General features: G+C 40.8%; 1 protein-coding gene across 1 annotated transcript in view; it reads left to right on the forward strand.

The window, feature by feature from the left end:
- The window catches only part of LOC116326939 (retinoic acid receptor beta), a 158716-nt gene that overhangs the window by 17319 nt on the left and 123640 nt on the right, over positions 1 to 17757 (forward strand). Inside the window, exon 2 of the mRNA XM_031748379.2 lies at positions 3711 to 3859. Within this exon, the coding sequence (XP_031604239.1) occupies positions 3711 to 3859 (149 nt within the window). The remainder of the gene's footprint in view (positions 1 to 3710; positions 3860 to 17757) is intronic.

Raw genomic sequence — 17757 nt, forward strand, 5'->3', positions numbered from 1 at the left:
ATTCTCTTAAATACTCTACAGTGTACCATGCTATTTCCCTTGTTAAGATCGCTGGCAGAGGCGCATGGCTTTTAAAAGCCAACATCACAAATGCCTGCCAATTCACCCTGACTTCTGGTGCTTGTTCGGAGTCAAGTGGAGGGATGCCGATTATTTCGCCATCAGGCTAACCTTTGGTTGCAAAAGCAGCCCCAAGCTGTTTGACTCACTCTCTGAAGCTCTATGTTAGATCTTTTCCTACAATCATAAGCTGCCATTTTTAGTTCATCTTCTTGACAGTTGCCTGGTCATATCCCCTTTCATGTCACCGCCAGCTCATGAGTTATCCACCCTGAGGTCAGTCTTCTCCGAACTTGGCGTTCCAATTTCAGAAAAAAAGAGGGCCTATTGAAAAACTCAATCACATCTTTCTACTCCTTCAAAACTTTCTCCTCATTGACACATGTTCCAAACGACTCCCTTAGCCTCCCTTACCTAAACTTTGCACTATGGATAATTCCTCAAGGCTGCTCCTTTATCTCTCACTTGCTTTCACTTGCACTATCTAAACCATCACTCCTCAGCACTATCACACTAGACAGCTCTTCCAAAGCCAAACTGCAACTCTGGCGACTTCTCTTTGCTAACTGGAATGGCATTTCTTTCTTTTAGGACATTCAGCTTTACACAGATGCTGGCCCTTCAGCCAGCTTTGGGGTTTATTATGGCAGAAGATGGTTCACTTCAGCATGGCCTCCTGATATATCCAGGAATGGTTCCTGCCTACCCCAGCTGTTTTCAAAATCTACCCAGCGGGTATCTCAGCCTCACTGTGGGGCCACGAATGGTCAAAAAGATCCATCCTCATTCACTCAGACAACCTCACTGTAGTTGACATAATCAACAAAGGCCAAAGCAATTCCCCTTCCATCATGCCCCTCATGCGTCGGCTCATGCATGGCTGTCAGTCACCCACCAGCCTTGGGCTCTTATGCAGAGGCAGCTCTGACACCAGTTGCTCCATTTTCAGCCACAAAATTTAAGATCTAGACCCTAGCATTGCAGAGCTCATCAGCCTCTCCCAAGAACCTCTCCCTCTCCCAAGTCCAACTATTGGACTACTTGGAACATGTTCCGTTCGTTCCACAATCACTTCAATCTTCCCTTCCCATCATTCGAGATTGCAACCATGTCTAGGTTTGTATCTTTTGGATTCCGATTCCTGGGCATTAAAATTCCCATGATAAAGATGTGCCTCAGCGGCGTCAATTTCTTTGCCAAAATAAGGTTGTGAAGGTCTTGAGAGAGCTCATTGTTTTTACCCATCATGAGATGTTTCTTGTGTGACATGTTGGTAATGACACATTTTTATAGGCCATCAGTTGGGACTGAACCAGCTGCTATTAATTTGCAGGATTGCTTCCTAATTACTGATAGATTTCTGCTGGTGTCATGACTGTCCATGCGTTTTTGCACCTCACCTTCTTCATGTGTTCAATGTTTTTCCCCTTTTTATTTCTTATTATTACACCAAACTTATGGACATCTATTGTTAGATTTCTGTGCATGTGTGGATTGGATTGTTTGTTACTGAAATCTGGTAATAATGTCTATAGCACCTGTGATGGGCTGGTGACTTGTTACACAACACACACACACACACACACACAGACATGCACACGCACACACACACACACACACACACACACACACACACACACACACACACACCTATCTATCTATACACACAACTGGTAAAATAATTATCGAATGTTAAGTATGTTTCTGTCATTCAAGTATTTTGCAGTTGGAGTTGTTTTAGCCAGTTGTTGTTGGCAGTGTGAGGTCAGACTTGGATTGTGCTGAACAGACAACATTATTAAAATTGAATTTTTCTGATAATCTCTTATCATATAAGAACAATTATCTAGCAATTTGGACAAAACAGACCACCTGAAAATCAGGGAAAAAAAAACCCAGGCTGGTCTTTAACTCATACTATAAATGTATGTGAGCATGCAAAAGTGCCTGTTTTCTTGATCCTCCTTTATCAAGTGGCTTTGTGTGTCAGACCACTGGCTTGTCTCCACCACATTGTCTCAACGAACATCTGCTTTATGTGCAAATGTTTTAGCCTGCTCTCTGCCAGCTTCACAGGGAAACCATCTGGAGCATTAGAAGCAATGAAATGAAAATCAGTGCTTGTCTCTCTGTCCTCGCTAAGTTGGAAGTGCATTGTACATTGGCACTATAGAAATACAATTGAATTGAACGAAGTAATAGTAAAATGCCCAAATATAAATACTCAAGCATGCAGCTAAATAAAAACACCCCAAATCCTTTATTCTCACAAAACACAGCACCATTATGTTGGCTTTATGTACATTTACTCAAAGACTCAGATGTTTGAAGTGGTTTACGCTGTTAGCTATTTATAACAAATGGCAAACTTCCAAAAGTAGATTTTTAAATTGTATAATTTGGAATAACCTTGTAACTTGTGAGTAAATGGTGAGTGTGATGGAAGATCAGATTAAATCACCAGGGAATTCCATACAGGGACAAGGGTCCAGTAATTATAAGAGCTTGTCCCTCAAGATTGGTAATTGCGTTTACCCTGATGAACTACGGAAGAATGTAATCTAATCTGCTGGATAGAATGCTTCCCATTTTCTATGCAGAAAGGTTGTGTATGTCTCTGCAATTATCATGGTTTTGGTGCATTTTTATTGATGTTGCTAAATTCTGTCTTGTAACATTGTTAGTAGTATTTTATCTGCATGCTACATGCACATCTCCCATAAACACTGCTGTTTAATGTTTAATGCTTAACATTTATTTTATAGCCATCTCTTTTCTGTGTGTGCTCAGCTAATTTACTGGACCCTTCCCTCCTAATTATCTGAAAATTAAATAATATTTTGGAGTAAATTAGATGGATGTTTCCAAGAAAGGCCTATGCTGTTTGTTAATTGTAATAAGGGGAATTTGTTAACAGGTGTTTGTTTGGTGTATTCAAGTTTGACCAAAATAAAATGGGAAATTTAACTTGCCTTGAACCAAAAGAACTTCCTGTTTTTTACACTATTCTGGTTGTAAATCTGTGTAACCCGTTGCTTACACCAGTTTTAGTCCTGGTTTTCAGTACACAGTGAACATCATCTACCAGTTAGTAAGTTTCTGTTCACATACGCACTTTGGTTGGAAAGATATTCACGAATATGAGCTTCAATAACTTATAAGAAAATAAGTACAAATACAAGCGGTGCCTATTTCTTATCGTAGTAGACAATGAGTTTTATCAAGTTTTATTCTAAAACAATATTGACTTTTTACTCAGTTGTATCACCAAAGTCATTTCAAACATCTTCGTTTGGTTATACTTCCACAAGCAATTTGATTAATGGTTATATTTTCTAGATCAATGTCTTGGCTGACATGGTAATTTAAATGAAAATTAACCATCCCTGGAAATGCATTAACCAACACACTAAAGTAAACTAGTCATGAGGAACACTCAAAAGCAGAATGTGATGTGTAAAAGTTTATATGTGGTATTTGTGGCTAATGTTTCCTCTCTGTAGGCAAAGATACTAATTGTAGTGAGACAGTTTAGTTTCCTGTAGGTTAAAATTTAAAGTTCTTTTCTAGTTCCAAATCGTTCAATTATTTTAGTTACTTTAGTAAAACAACCTTCTTCATCTCCTTCTTTTTGTTTGCAATCCCTGCAGCCATTGAAACACAGAGCACCAGTTCTGAGGAACTTGTCCCCAGCCCACCGTCCCCACCACCCCCTCCTAGGGTGTACAAGCCCTGCTTCGTCTGCCAGGACAAATCCTCTGGATACCACTATGGTGTCAGTGCCTGTGAGGGCTGCAAGGTAGGACTCTTGTACTTTGTCACACAAAGTAATGAGCTTTGTTGTTTCTCTGCAATGCTGAGACCAGGGATTTTCGCTGAAGAGGACTACACACAACTGCCTTTGTTTTTGCCTTTTGAGAACCTTGTGATGGAACTCAGAGCTTTTGGTTTTTTGGTTTCTTCTTTCAGTTTTTTTGGTTTCTTAAATAATTGTTAATTTTTAAACTTTTTTTTTTCCATCGTGGGTGCCATGTTGCCTCGTAAGTAACAGCAAGAATGAGAGACAAAGATACAGTGCTATGAAAAAGTATTTGCCCCCTTCCTATTTTCCTATTAAAATATTTATTTTCTATTTTCTTTTTGCACATTTGTCACGTTTCAGGTCATCAAACAAAGTTTCATTTCAGACAAAGATAATCTGAGTAAATACCGAATGAAGTGATTTATTTTGTTAAGTGAAAAAAAAAACTATCCAGGACTACCTGGCCCTATGTGAAAAAGCAATGCCCCCTTAAGTGGTTGTGCAACTCTTGGCAGCATGAACTGCAATCAAGCATTTGCAGTAACTGGACATTGTTTTAATTCTGTCACATCTGAGGTTTTCAAGAATGAGCAGCTTCTTTAAGGTCATGTCTAGGCAACTCCAAAACCTCTGAGAGGTGGATTCGCTGGTGTGATGTGTTCAGATCAGGCTCCTGCTGTATAACCCAAGGACGCTTAACTCTTTGAGGAGTTTCTGGTAGGGAGCAGAATTCATGGTTCCATCACTTATGGCAAGTTGTTTAGGTCCTGTCCCAAATCATCATGCTACCACCACCATGTTTGACTCTTAGTGTAATATTCTTTTATGATATGCTGTGGTAGTTTTATGCATGACAGAATGGGATTCAAACTTCCAAAAAGTTACTGTTGTCTTTTCAGTCCACAGACAATTTTCCCAAACGTCTTAGGGATTATCAAGACTTTTTTTCTTGATGCAAATGTGGGGAAAATGTGAGACAGCAATGGTTTTCACCTTGGAATTCTGTCAGTGTAATTTTTGCCCAGTCTCTTTCTTTTTGTTGAATCGTGAACGATGACTGTAGCTGTGTCCCAAAACGTAGGCCGCATCCTTTGGAGGACCCGTCCTTCAAAGACTACGTGGGCCGGGTCCTTCGAAGACCAAGAAGGCCGGAAATGCGAGGCTGTGAAATGGGACGGTCTAGCCTTCAGATTTGCGTCACCGCTGTCTCGGTGGAGTTTAATAAACTCAGCCGTCTGCTCCTTGCTATCTAAAATATAACAGGACACTGGTGTAAATTCTCAACCGTCTCACACTTCTGTTTAATCAGTTTTCTGTTTGACGTTTATTCAGCTATGTGAAAATCCCGGAGGAACCCACCCGAGGGAAACGTTTTATTTAATCTAATCTAATAACTTTGATCTCAGCCAAACCGATTTACGCCAGAACAAATAAAACACCGAAAAAAGCCAAACAATTGCATTTTTAAGTTATCTGAGTGACTTATATATCATGTTTAACCTGAGTAGCAAAAGACAGCGGGGGTCTGAAAATGATGAAGCCAGGAGTCCGCTGCTCTTGCCGGCTGGAGTGACCGTTGAACCCCCCCGGCTAGCTATCGATCTGGTGGGTAACAGACGTCTCCGAAAACGTCGCAGCACTTTTGCAAACATGCGATGTCTTGATAAACCAAGCAGATATTTGAAATTTACACAGCTACTTTCTTGCCTGAAAATATGTTAGAAGTTTATTTTGTGACCCAGAAAGAGTAATAAGAGTAATATTAAAACTCCGGCCTCCGAAGGATGCAGCCTATGTTTTGGGACACAGCTCGTAACTGCTTAACTGAGACTGAGGCCCTTGGATGTTATTTTGGTTCTTTTGTGAGCTCCTGGAGGAGTTCTTGATTTGCTCTTTGTTTTTAGGACAGCCACTTCTGGGAAGATTCAACGCTGTTCCAAATTTTCTCCATTGTCATAACTATCGCGATGGTTTGCTCGAATCCCCGAACCTTCTAAATGGCTTTCGAGATGTCAGTGACTTTGTTTCTCATCTGTTCTTTAGTTTCTTTAGATCAGGGGTGCCCAATCCCAGTCCTCGAGAGCTACTGTCCTGCAGGTTTTAGATGCATCCCTACTCCAACACAGCTGAATCAAATAGTTGGATTACCAATTCGGCATGCCATCAAGTCTGGCAAAAGCCTGATAACGAGCCATTCATTTGATTCAGGTGTGCTGGAACAAGGACGCATCTAAAAGCTGCAGGGCAGTAGCTCTCGAGGACTGGGATTGAGCACCCCTGCTTTAGATCATAGCGTGATGTGTTTTGCTTTTTGTGCTTTTTGAGAGAACCACCTGACTTTGTCAGAATGTATTTCTTGATTCAACAGGTCTGGCAGAATCCGGCCTGGGTGTTTCCAAATTATGTAGTTAATCAAAGTTAATTTGTGATTTAACAGCTGTGTGCAAAAAACACAAAACAAGTCTTAATTAAGTGGTAATTTTACCCAATTTTATTTTGTAATTTCTATACTGTTTAGATATTTGGTTTTGTTTATGTTGGTTTTCAGAGCCTTGAACGCCATGAAGTAATTTTTTTTATATATCTGCAGGAATAAAAAAAATGTTAAGTGAGAAAATATGATTGTTTTTCTAATTTGAGTCTACCACTCCTTATCACACGAGTGTATTCGTGCCCTGTTGAGGTGTTCTACTTTTAGAAACTCCTCCCAACATCGGCCCTGGCAGCAGTTGTCTGTCTTCTGACACTTCCATATCTGTTGCTAGGCAACTGCTCACACCTGCATGCAGATAGACACATATACAAACAATATTCAGTAGGCCTGTGTGGATTTTGGTGCACTTCTTTAACATTTATGATGTACAGTAGTGTTAGTAGGAGCAGTAACAGAGTAATATGATATAATATTTTCTAAGGAATCCACATGTATTAGTTGAAGGTGCGCTGTACTATTTCTTGTCAAGTACTGCAGTTTTTCTTTTCATGCAGTCAAACTACATGATGACCTCTCCCCCTCCTGTCTTTGTAACTGAAGCAGCGGTATGAGAAGGATTTTTGGAGTTAGAGAGGTGGTGATCCAACATGTCCTTGTCCCAATGCGTAACATACAGATGACTGTGACAAATCATCCGTATGTTACGCGCTGGGAATGATAATGCCCTGGGTCAAACTAAGTGCTGTGTAGGCTCCTTTTACATCTATGTCTGATCATAAAGATCTGTCATGACCTCTGACCTTCTTGCTGTGACCTTGATTTAAGGAAAACTCACATTAAGTGCAGCATCACACAAGAAGCATGGAAAATAAAAAGAAACAATATTACAGTATTATCACAGTATTGTAACTCTGATGTTAAAGTAGTTAAAATCATACCCGCATGTTTTGGGGTTTTTTTGTATTCTATTTGTTACAATTAATCTTTCTGTCTCAGTGACAAAAGCTTTTTCTCCCTACAGTGCATGGGGCAAGCCCCCTCTTATAGACTGGTGCATCAAGCATGCAGTAGAGCTGTAGGCTTCAGGCCAACAAAGAAGATGTTTTACTGCTCAGTGACTGTGCCAGTTAGAGCCACAGATACAGTCAAAAGCAGACAGTGGGAGAGTTTCTGTGTGTAGGCCCAGTGGAAAAATGTTGGAATAAACATTTCAAAGTCTTCTATGAAATCTGGGAAACAGACACCATCTCTACTTTTAAGATTAGGCTTCAAACTTTCTTTTTTGCTAAAGCATATAGTTAGTGCTGGATCAGGTGACCCTGAATCCTTAGCTACGCTGCAATAGACTTAGGCTGCTGGGCACTTCCCATAATACACTGAGTAGTTCTTCTTCGCACACCTTTTTCATTCACCATGTGTTATGTATACACCATTCCGAATCTATTTACTCAATATTATTAATCTCTGGCCCTCTTTCACAGTGTGTCTTTGGTCTTATCTTCCTACCCTCACTCCAAATTGGTTGGGTCAGATGGCCACCCATCCCTGATGCTGGTTCTCCTGGAAATTTCTTTCTGTTAAAAGGGAGTTTTTCCTTCCCATTATCACCAAGTGCTTCCACAAAGGGAGTCTTTTGACTGTTGGGCTTTCCCTCTATTACTGTAGGGTCTTTACTTTACAATATAAAACCCGTTGAGGCAACTTTTCTTGCGATTTGGTGCTATATAAATAAAGTTGAACGTGTTGAAATTGTCACAACAGGCCTGTGCATGCTCTCCTTCACCTTTCCAATCTTTCTCCTTCCAAAGATTACAAAGTATATTTTAGGTGAGGTGATGTTTGTTAGAATTATTATTATTATTGTTATTACATTCTGTTTTTGCTCTGCTCCTGCTAAACTTCTTACAATTAAAGTCAAAATTGTGGAAATTTCCTTTTTTAACCCTTTGTGAAACACTAAAGGTAATAACAGAGTATTAATCCATTTTAGTGTGAATAGCTGGTCCAGGTTACTCTAGCCCCTTAAAAGCAACAGAGCCCTGGGGCCTATTGTCCGGGCCCCTAACTTTAACCCAGTTATTACCAGGTGCCCCGATCTAGGAGGGAGTTACTGAAACAGGTGTGGGTGATAGATACTGGGCTTGCAAGGCTACTCAGGTTCCCGGCTTTTATTCTATGAGTATTCCCGGCTGGGTAATACTCATAGGGTCAGATTAGGGTTAGTTCAAAAACAGAGCTGATCCAGACTTCCTGCATTGGGGTGCTTGTCCCACCAGATCAGACACTACATTTATTAATGTTCTCTGTGATCTTCCTCTTTCCATCTTACCTGGCAGCTCCATATTCAACATCATTTTCTAACACATCCACTGTCCCTTCTCCACACATGTCCAAACCATCTCAGCCATGCAGGAAAAAAATTCCAATTTTACAACCTGAAGCACCTTTGGTCCTCAGGTAAGACAGTATCTTCATTTCACACCTGTTCACTGTTGATGTCACACATGTGCACCTGTTTCAGTGTTACTCAGACTAATGTTGAGAGAAACACATGTAAAAGCATGGCCAAGGGGTGAACTACAAAAGACGTTTGTCACCCAAGCTTACATTAGCTGGCTCAACAAAGACTAAAAGCCCAATATATTGTAATAGGTAGCATTATGGTTATCAGCTTTCACTGTTAACCCAGGCTTTCATCAGGATCACGCTTCTTCAGCACAAAGTTGTGTATTGATATGTACCTTTTACATGATATGTATTTGTTTTTTGGATAGAAACTCTGTATAATGTCATATTTTTGAAGAATAGAGAGAAAATGTAATTTAATGTGGTATGGTTGTTGGTGCTGGATAGGCTGCACACCCATCCCTAAGGTTTATAGAGATTGGTCAGAAAAAACAAAAATATGCAGTGAGTAGCAGTTTTCTGGGTGGAAATGACTTGTGGATGCCAGAAGTCAGAGGGGAATGCACTGGTTATTAAAACAAATGGTTGCAAATGTCCTTGGTGATATTGGTAGCATGATATGGTACAAGCAGTCCATTAAGGTCACACATGTAGTCCAGTTCAATCAGGAAGTCAATAGCTACAGTTGCAAGGTTTGCTGTGTCTCTAAGCACAGTGTGGTAGAAACACTAGGAGGCAACTACACAAGGAGAACAGGAAGAACAGGGCAGGAACAATCTTCATGTTACATGTTAGAACTTTTGATGTCTAGATTTTTAATCATACTGATTATTTCGTTTATGTTTATGTAACTACAAGTTATAGCTTGAGAATATTTCCAATAACAGGTGTCAGTTAATTCATTGTTAAAACTTTTACACTACATTTTAACACCAGACCAATGAACATCAGTGGGAAAACAACATTAATAGATGGTGGTTGTCCTTTTTGCAGTGTTTGATTCTGTTATAACTGAGTCAGTGTGTTGCTCTGTCTTGGCAGAGCTACTGTGTTAGCAGAGCTGATTTGAATTGTGAAAATCGGGTGCAGGCATATGGGCTTCCAGAAGCACATGCATATGCAAAAGATGACAATGTCTTCTGTATTGACCCAAAGTCACATTCAGTCACTCCTTACACTCCCTGCTGAGAAGGGACATGTCCTTTTGAAACTGAAGGTGAAATATCTACAACTTTCCAACAGTTAAACTGCTGGCTGTGACTTTCCTTTACATGCAAACCCTTATGTTTAGAAATTTGAGTTGTTTTATTTATAATCAAGTACCACATCCTTTTCATGGAACAAGAATATTTAAGGGATGGTCACAAAAAGGAAACAGGTGCAACACATGTTGTAATTACCGTGTCACATAGGAATACAACAGTTTCTGTTGAAGGAGTTAAAGAACTTCACTTATATTTATATAAGAAAGAGAATATTTAGAAGGGCCTTACCTGTGGTTCTTAGAGTTTTCAAAAGTAGAATGGGAGGCAGAGCTTTAAGCTATCAGCCCCCTCTGCTATAGAGCCATCTCCTAGTTTGGATTTGGGAGACAGACACCCTCTCTACTTTTAAGGCATTAGACCTTCAAGTGACCCTGAACCGTCCCTTAGTGGTGGATGCTTTTATTCTGTCTCTATTTAATATGTTTAACTTTTTATATTTCCATACAGTGTTGAGCCAGCAAAATGTTGTTCTTTGTACACTCAGTGTAGTAAGGCAGTTCTTCCATCCTTTTCCTACTCAATTTTCCCTAACCTTCCTTGGAATGCTTTTGAAGTTCTGCCTGAGGTGGGAGTTGAAGACCTCACAAACTGGGGCCTCTGTCAGGCGCTCTCAGCACACCTTCACAATACATTTACTGAAGGTTTGCCAGGTCTGTCCGGCATCCTCCGCTGCCACCTGATCCAACTTATCACCAGGTGGTGATCAGGTGATAGCTCGGCTCGTCTCTTCACCTGAGTGTCCAGAACATACGGCTGCAGATCAGATGAAACAATTACACAATTGTGAGCTGGGTGTCCTGGAGGCACATGCATTTATGGAGATTCTCATGATCGAACATAGTCTCTTTATTGTAGACACTATTATTTGCACACAAGTCCAATAACAGAACACCACTCTGGTTCAGATAAGGCAGGCCCTTCCTCCCAGTCACGCCCCTCTCCAGGTCTCGCTGTCATTGCCTAAATTTATTCTTGAATTTCATATAGTGGTTAAATGAGATGAAAATATTAGTTCAAATGTCAAATATGTATTTTTCATGAAATGTTATCTTGACTTTCATTGTATTAATTGTAAGAATCAAAGCCTAGAAAGATAAATCCTAAGACACAAATATGACCAGCTACCACAACAGTTAAAGCAGACCGTATGTTTTCTCAGTTCGCCATAAAGAAAATGGGTTGAACTTGTGAATGCATCATCAGTGCTGACAGGTGTTTGGGGATGAAGACAAAACTTTGAGTCGTTACACTCCTCACCCCCTCCCTTCTATTTGTTGGGTTCTGGAGCGTTGACACAATAGGATTAGTTTGATGGAACTGGTTTGACAAGCGAGAGACCATAACCTCGTCTCTTTCTGAACTCTCTCTGCTCTGTTTTTCACCTTCAAATCAACAGAAGCTGAAGAACCTCACCCACAGTTATTTTAGATTTTTAGGTTGAAAGTTAGGACTCAGCTTACTATCCATTTAAATGGATGTATGCTGATTGACATGCCAGCGTGGCAAAGACCAGGAAACCCTCCAGGCTGACACCTAAAATCATATTCTTTCGTAAGTATAACAGATGTTCATATTCATCCATCCATCCATACTCTTCCACTTATCCTTATCAGTGCGTCAGGTATGAGCTGGGATGAACAAAACCAAGCTGTCTTTTAATTTCTTTAAGTGGTCTTCAAGAATATTTCTTCAGTCTTTATGGAGGACACTTCAGAGGTCGTCTTTGGATGCTGAAAGACAGACACAGAGTTTCAACAGGTTTTACAGATAGCTGTACTTACAGATGGTGCACCTCTCTCCTCACCTCCCTAAAAGCTATTAATGAAGAACCAAACATTTCTAATTTTATCACTCCATCAAAGCTTTTACCACTGATTTTTAATACAGTTCAAATCTATTTTGGCATACCTCAGCCTTTTTCTCCTATTTTCCTTCAAATGGCTTCTTGACAGCCACCTTTCCACTGAAAACACTGCTGCTGATGACATGGCAAACAATGGAAGATGCATTTTCCAGGTCTTGTGATGGGTCGATGCTGCATTTTTTCCCATTTCTTGAAGACATGACTTTCAAATACTACTTATCTGCGTTAGAGTTTTTTCTAGGCATTCTGTTGTCTTCCACTTTTCCAGTTTCCTCATTTTTTTTTAAGACACACTTCATGCCATGCTAATATATGGCAAGTTTTTGGCTAATATCTCTTTGGGACATATCTTGTTAGTGCAAAAATACAATTGTATTCCCTTCAAACTGTCTTATCTTTGGGATTTTCATACATTCAACTAAAGAATGGGAACAAAAAATATGTTTTTGGAACAACAAATTGTTTTTTCCTGCCATTAAGTCAGGTGTGTTCTTTTATTCTTGAATAATTCATATGTCAGTGTTCAGTGGTTCAACTAATGGTCAGGTAAACACTGGAAAGAAAATAAATGAAAAAGTAGTTAAAGTTCAAAGAAAAACTTGTAGAATTATTGCTCGAGACCACTGTTGCACAGTACTATGAAATACATTTATTTGTGTTGTAAATGTATATCTGATGTACTGTGTGTGGCACAAAACCCTACTCTTTTGATCATTTTATTTTAAATTTCCAAAATATAATACAGAAACAAAAACAGCCCCCCGCCACCCCCAAAAAGAGAAAAAAAAAAAAAAAAAAGGCTCCGTTGCGTTACAGGAAAAACAGTTAATTCAAACAGACTTGCACTTCATGATATATATACATATACATACACACATACATACATCTACATATATATATATATATATATATACACATATACACATACATACACATACACAAACCTGAAATTAATGAGAGTTTACAAATCTAGTTTAGCCCAGTCTGGCTTTTGCAAAGTGTTCCAAAAAGGGGTTCCAGACATTCAGAAAAGAGTCTTTTGAGTATTCACTGAACCTTTCAATATGTATTATGAACATCATGTCTGTTACCCACAACTGAAAGGAAGGAGGGGTGGGGGACTTCCATTCCCTCAGTATTAGTCTCTTGGCAACAATCAGGCCTAGTTCCAGTGGCCCCTGCAATTTAACCGGAAGTAGCTCTGACATGGGAGAACATCCAAAAATTACAAGTTCAGGTTCAGGCTGTAAAGGTTTCATATATGCCTTGGAGTACCAGTCAAATATTTTAAACCAAAAGCCTCTTAATGAGGGACAAGACCAAAAGGCATGAAACAACCTTCTGCCTGTCTGGACCTGTCACACATTGGGGAAATAGAAGGATAAAACTTGTGCAATCTGACCTTAGAATAGTGTAACCGGTGGAGGATTTTAAATTGAATTAATTGATGTCTGCTGTTTATAGAGCAGGAATGGATTTTGGACAAACACTTACTCCACATAGATTCGGGCACCCTCATCCCTGATTCTTTCTCCCAAGCCTGCCTAATCTCAACGGTATGCACTACAATAGAGTCGCCAAGTAATTGTACAATTTTTGTGATAAGATGTCTGGAATCAGGTTGGCTCTTGAGTATTTCATAGATCCCGTGCTCCGAATGTAAAGTTGCAAAGTCTTTAAACTTAGTTTGAATGTAATGCCTGACCTGCAAATATCTATAAAAGTGTGAATGTGGCAGATTATATTTCTCTTTTAGTTGACCAAATGACAAGAATTTGTTATCAATATACATATCTTTAATATACACTAAACCCTTGTCTCTCCAGTCATGATAAGTCTTGTCTTGCCAAGGAGGCATAAAATCATGATTAAAACATATTGGCGTCTGTACAGATGTGTCTGGCAATGCCAAAAATCTTCTAATCTGATTCAAGATTCTGGTGGTTTGTTTTAATACAAAACCCAGACATTTATAAGTGTCTAATTTTCCAAGCTTAGTAAATAACATAGCCGACAGAGAGGAATTTTTCACTAATTCAGCTTCTAGTCTAACCCACAATGGGGACGTCGATACCTGATTATCCGGGGAGTCCTGCTGCCAGAACACTAATGCTCTGATATTAGCAGCCCAGTAGTAATGTTTAAAAACTGGCAGACCCAGCCCTCCTTCTCTCTTAGTTTTCTACAAACGCACTTTAGAGATTCTAGCCCTTTTACCATTCCAAATATAGGACTGAATGACTGAGTCCAAATGTTTGAAAAAGGCTGCTGTAAGATAAATGGGGAGATTTTGACATAAATATAAAAATTTAGGAAGAGAAATCATCTTAATTGAATTAATACGTCCAATCATTGACAAAGGTAGTGTTTTCCAGTATTCAATGCTTTGCTTTAGCCCTGACAAATACTCATTGAAATTCAATTTAAATATTAATTTGGGATCTCTAGGTATAATCAAGCCGAGATAGTTTAGATGGTTCCTGACTACTTTGAATGGAACTTGCTGCAGAAATTCTGGTGAACTGTTGTTGGAAAGAAGCATAAACTCACTCTTTGACCAATTAATGGTATATCCTGATATTTTACCAAAAGCTGCAATCAGGCTGAGGAGCAGAGGAACAGATTGTTCAGCATCCTGCAGGTACAATATTACATCATCAGCGTACAAGCTAATTAGTGATTCAACACCTCCAACCTGGAGCCCCTTGATGTCTGGATGCACTCTTATAGCCACAGCAAGAGGCTCCAAAACAATGGAAAAGAGGGCTGGGGATAGTGGACAGCCCTGCTGCACCGAGCGCTGCAGGAGGAATGGGGCAGATTGGTTGTTATTTGTCAAAACAGAGCACGTTGGTTCTGTGTAAATTAATTTCACCCAAGAAATGAAAGATTCACCAAACCCAAATCTGCGCAGTGATTCAAACATGTAAGGCCACTCGACCTGGTCAAAAGCTTTATGTGCATCCAAGGCCAAAACAGAGGCTCCCTTAGAATTTTTATAGTCAGAATAGATGATATTGAGTAATCGTCTAACATACAAAACCCTACTCTTTTCAGAGGGTGTTTTGCATATTGGGGTGGCTGTAGCTCAGGAAGTACAGTAGTTTATCTAAGACTGGTGCTTTGAACCCTGGCTGCATCGTGCCTCCAATTCGTTCACTGGAGTTTAAATGTTAGATAGGCAACACCTAGGTGCAAAAAAGTGTTTGTGTCAGTGGGTGAATGAAGCATGTTGTGTAAGTGCTTTGAGGAGAAAAGTGCTTTAGAATAAATGGTAAATGGCCTGTATTTGTGTAGCGCTTTACTTAGTCCCTAAGACCCCCAAAGCGCTTTACACATTCAGTCATCCACCCGTTCACACACACTGGTGATGGCAAGCTACATTGTAGCCACAGCCACCCTGGGGCACACTGACAGAGGCGAGGCTGCCAGACACTGGCGCCACCGGGCCCTCTGGCCACCACCAGTAGGCAACGGGTAAAGTGTCTTGCCCAAGGACACAACGACCGAGACTGTCGGAGCCGGGGCTCGAACTGCCAACTCTTGAGCCACGATCGCCCCCAATAACCAATCCATATTTGTGGTTTTAGATATCCTGCTGACTAACACATAAACAGGAGTGATGGATGGATGGATGGATGGATGGATACATGTATATAAATGTGGTAGCAATACTGCATTTGTGTATTTCTGTACCGATTTCAAATCTACACTCTTAAATCTGCTTATTAGTTAACTGTACACTGCTAATCAGTTGTATTTGCTTTGGGGTTAATGAAAATAACAGGTGCACTAGGGGAACAACAATGAGACAACCAGGAATGGCCTTACAACTGGAGACCACTGACACACTTTCCTTTTCTGTCTGTTTTTTTCACTAGCTTTGCATTTGGTCAAGGCCAGGGTCACTACTGGTAGCCTGAGGTGATAGAATAGCCACCAGTAAGCCACTTGTGTACATGTCTCTGGCCAAGCAATCAGAAATATACTTCATGAGCGTGGCTGAGGGCTTGACATCCTCTAGTGGGTCCTGTGCTTATTATCTGGCACCGTAGCGCCCGATTGGCATTTGCCATAAAGCACCAGGTCCAACACGGGGTGAGTACACATGGCAGACGTGAAAGGGTTATGTTACCTGTAACATCGTTCGCAGTGATTGGTTTGGTGGCAGGTTAGTGATGGTCTGGGGAGGCATATCCATGGGTGGAAACAAAGACCTCTACAGGCTAGGCAACAGGACCCTGACTGCCTACTGCTTCACTGAGTGAATGGGTCAAATGCAGAGAGAGTAATTTCCCCACTGACTGTAGCTTTTAACCCTTACTAGCTTGAGCACAACTCTATAATGAGCACCAAACTGCAATATGTATAAAGATGATCATGGTTACACCTGCAATGAAAGATTATATGATTATACTAACACCTGTAAATAGAAGATTAACATGAGGTTATAACAATCACTGTCATCCAAACTTTAATGTAATGTCAATAGCTTCAATAAATGCTTTAATGCAATGCTTATCATATGATTCTAATGCAATGATAAAATAACAGTAAAATATCCCTTCTCAGGATCAATAAAGGAGCTCAGTCGTATCCAGGGCCAGATGTGTGTGTGTGGGAGCGGGATCCCCACGACCACATCTGTCATCTCATCAGGATCACGTCCTGATATTGCAAAATGGACTAGCCTGCTGCATCACTTTTTCACTTTGATTAGCGAGGTGTCTTTGAATTCATCAGAAACTTGCGATCTGATGTGTTCTGAAGTGCTCCTTTCTTATTATGACTGCTCTGCACTGCAGCCTCTTCTTCCAATTTCCTCTTTATATCATTATTTACTCCCTGCAGTCAGCTTCTGTCGCAGAATGAAGATGAAGAGGTCAGTTGTGTCAATAGTTTACTGCAGAGCCAAAAGAGGACATGAATCTGCTCGTGTCACGGTGAGTTGTGTGGCTGTCAGTGGCTGGACCCACGTGCAGGACTCGGAGACAAAGCATGAACTTAAACGGCAGCTTTATTTGCTGGAGAATCACGCTTGGCATTACATAAACAACAACTTAAACTTAACTAGACCGGAGATGCTGACGGTAGACGACAATGAACACACACACAACCAATGTGGAGGACGCAACCACAGGCAGGGAAAAACACAGGGCTTAAATACATACTGAGGTAATTAGGGAATGTGAAACAGGAGGAGAGCACAGCTGGGACTCAGACATCACAAGACAAGGGGAGGCAAAACTCAACACACTGACATAGTACACAGACTTTCAAAGTAAAACAGGAAACTGAACAGAAGTAAGAGAACCACAACCTAAGAACTAGAACACAAGAAATGCCAAGGAACTAGGGATACTAACAACAGAAATCAAAACACATCATGAAATCAAGGAAAACTTAATACAAACAGAAAAACACTGAGTCCACAGACTCAGGACCGTAACAGTACCCCCCCTCTAAGGGCTGGCTCCAGACAGCCCAAACCCGAAAACCAGAGACACAGAAAAACCAAACACAACCCAACCAGGGCGGGCGGCGGGGGTCCAGGACGGAGGGACCAAGACCAAAACAAAAAGGGCACAGGAGCATAGAACAGTCCCAAACAGAATAGGCGTCAAGACATCAAAAACACCTAGATCCGGAGGCCGGCCCGGAGGCCGACGACACAAAAGCCCATCGCTCAACAGTTCAGGAGGCCGGCCCGGAGGCCGACGACACAAAAGCCAAAACAGTTCAGGGGGCCGGCCATGCACACAGCAACAGTGACGATAGGCAAACACTTCTGGAGGCCGACCGTGCATCCGGCAACGGCGGCGGTGAAACGAATCAGGAGGCCGACCACTGGGAAGGTAGTGGCGGCCACTGAGCAGGTCCGGAGGTCGTCCTCGACGGCCATGATGCAAACTTAGAGGCCTGGAAA

Source organism: Oreochromis aureus, linkage group 22 (assembly GCF_013358895.1).
Source record: "Oreochromis aureus strain Israel breed Guangdong linkage group 22, ZZ_aureus, whole genome shotgun sequence".
In the NCBI taxonomy this organism is placed as follows: domain Eukaryota; kingdom Metazoa; phylum Chordata; class Actinopteri; order Cichliformes; family Cichlidae; genus Oreochromis; species Oreochromis aureus.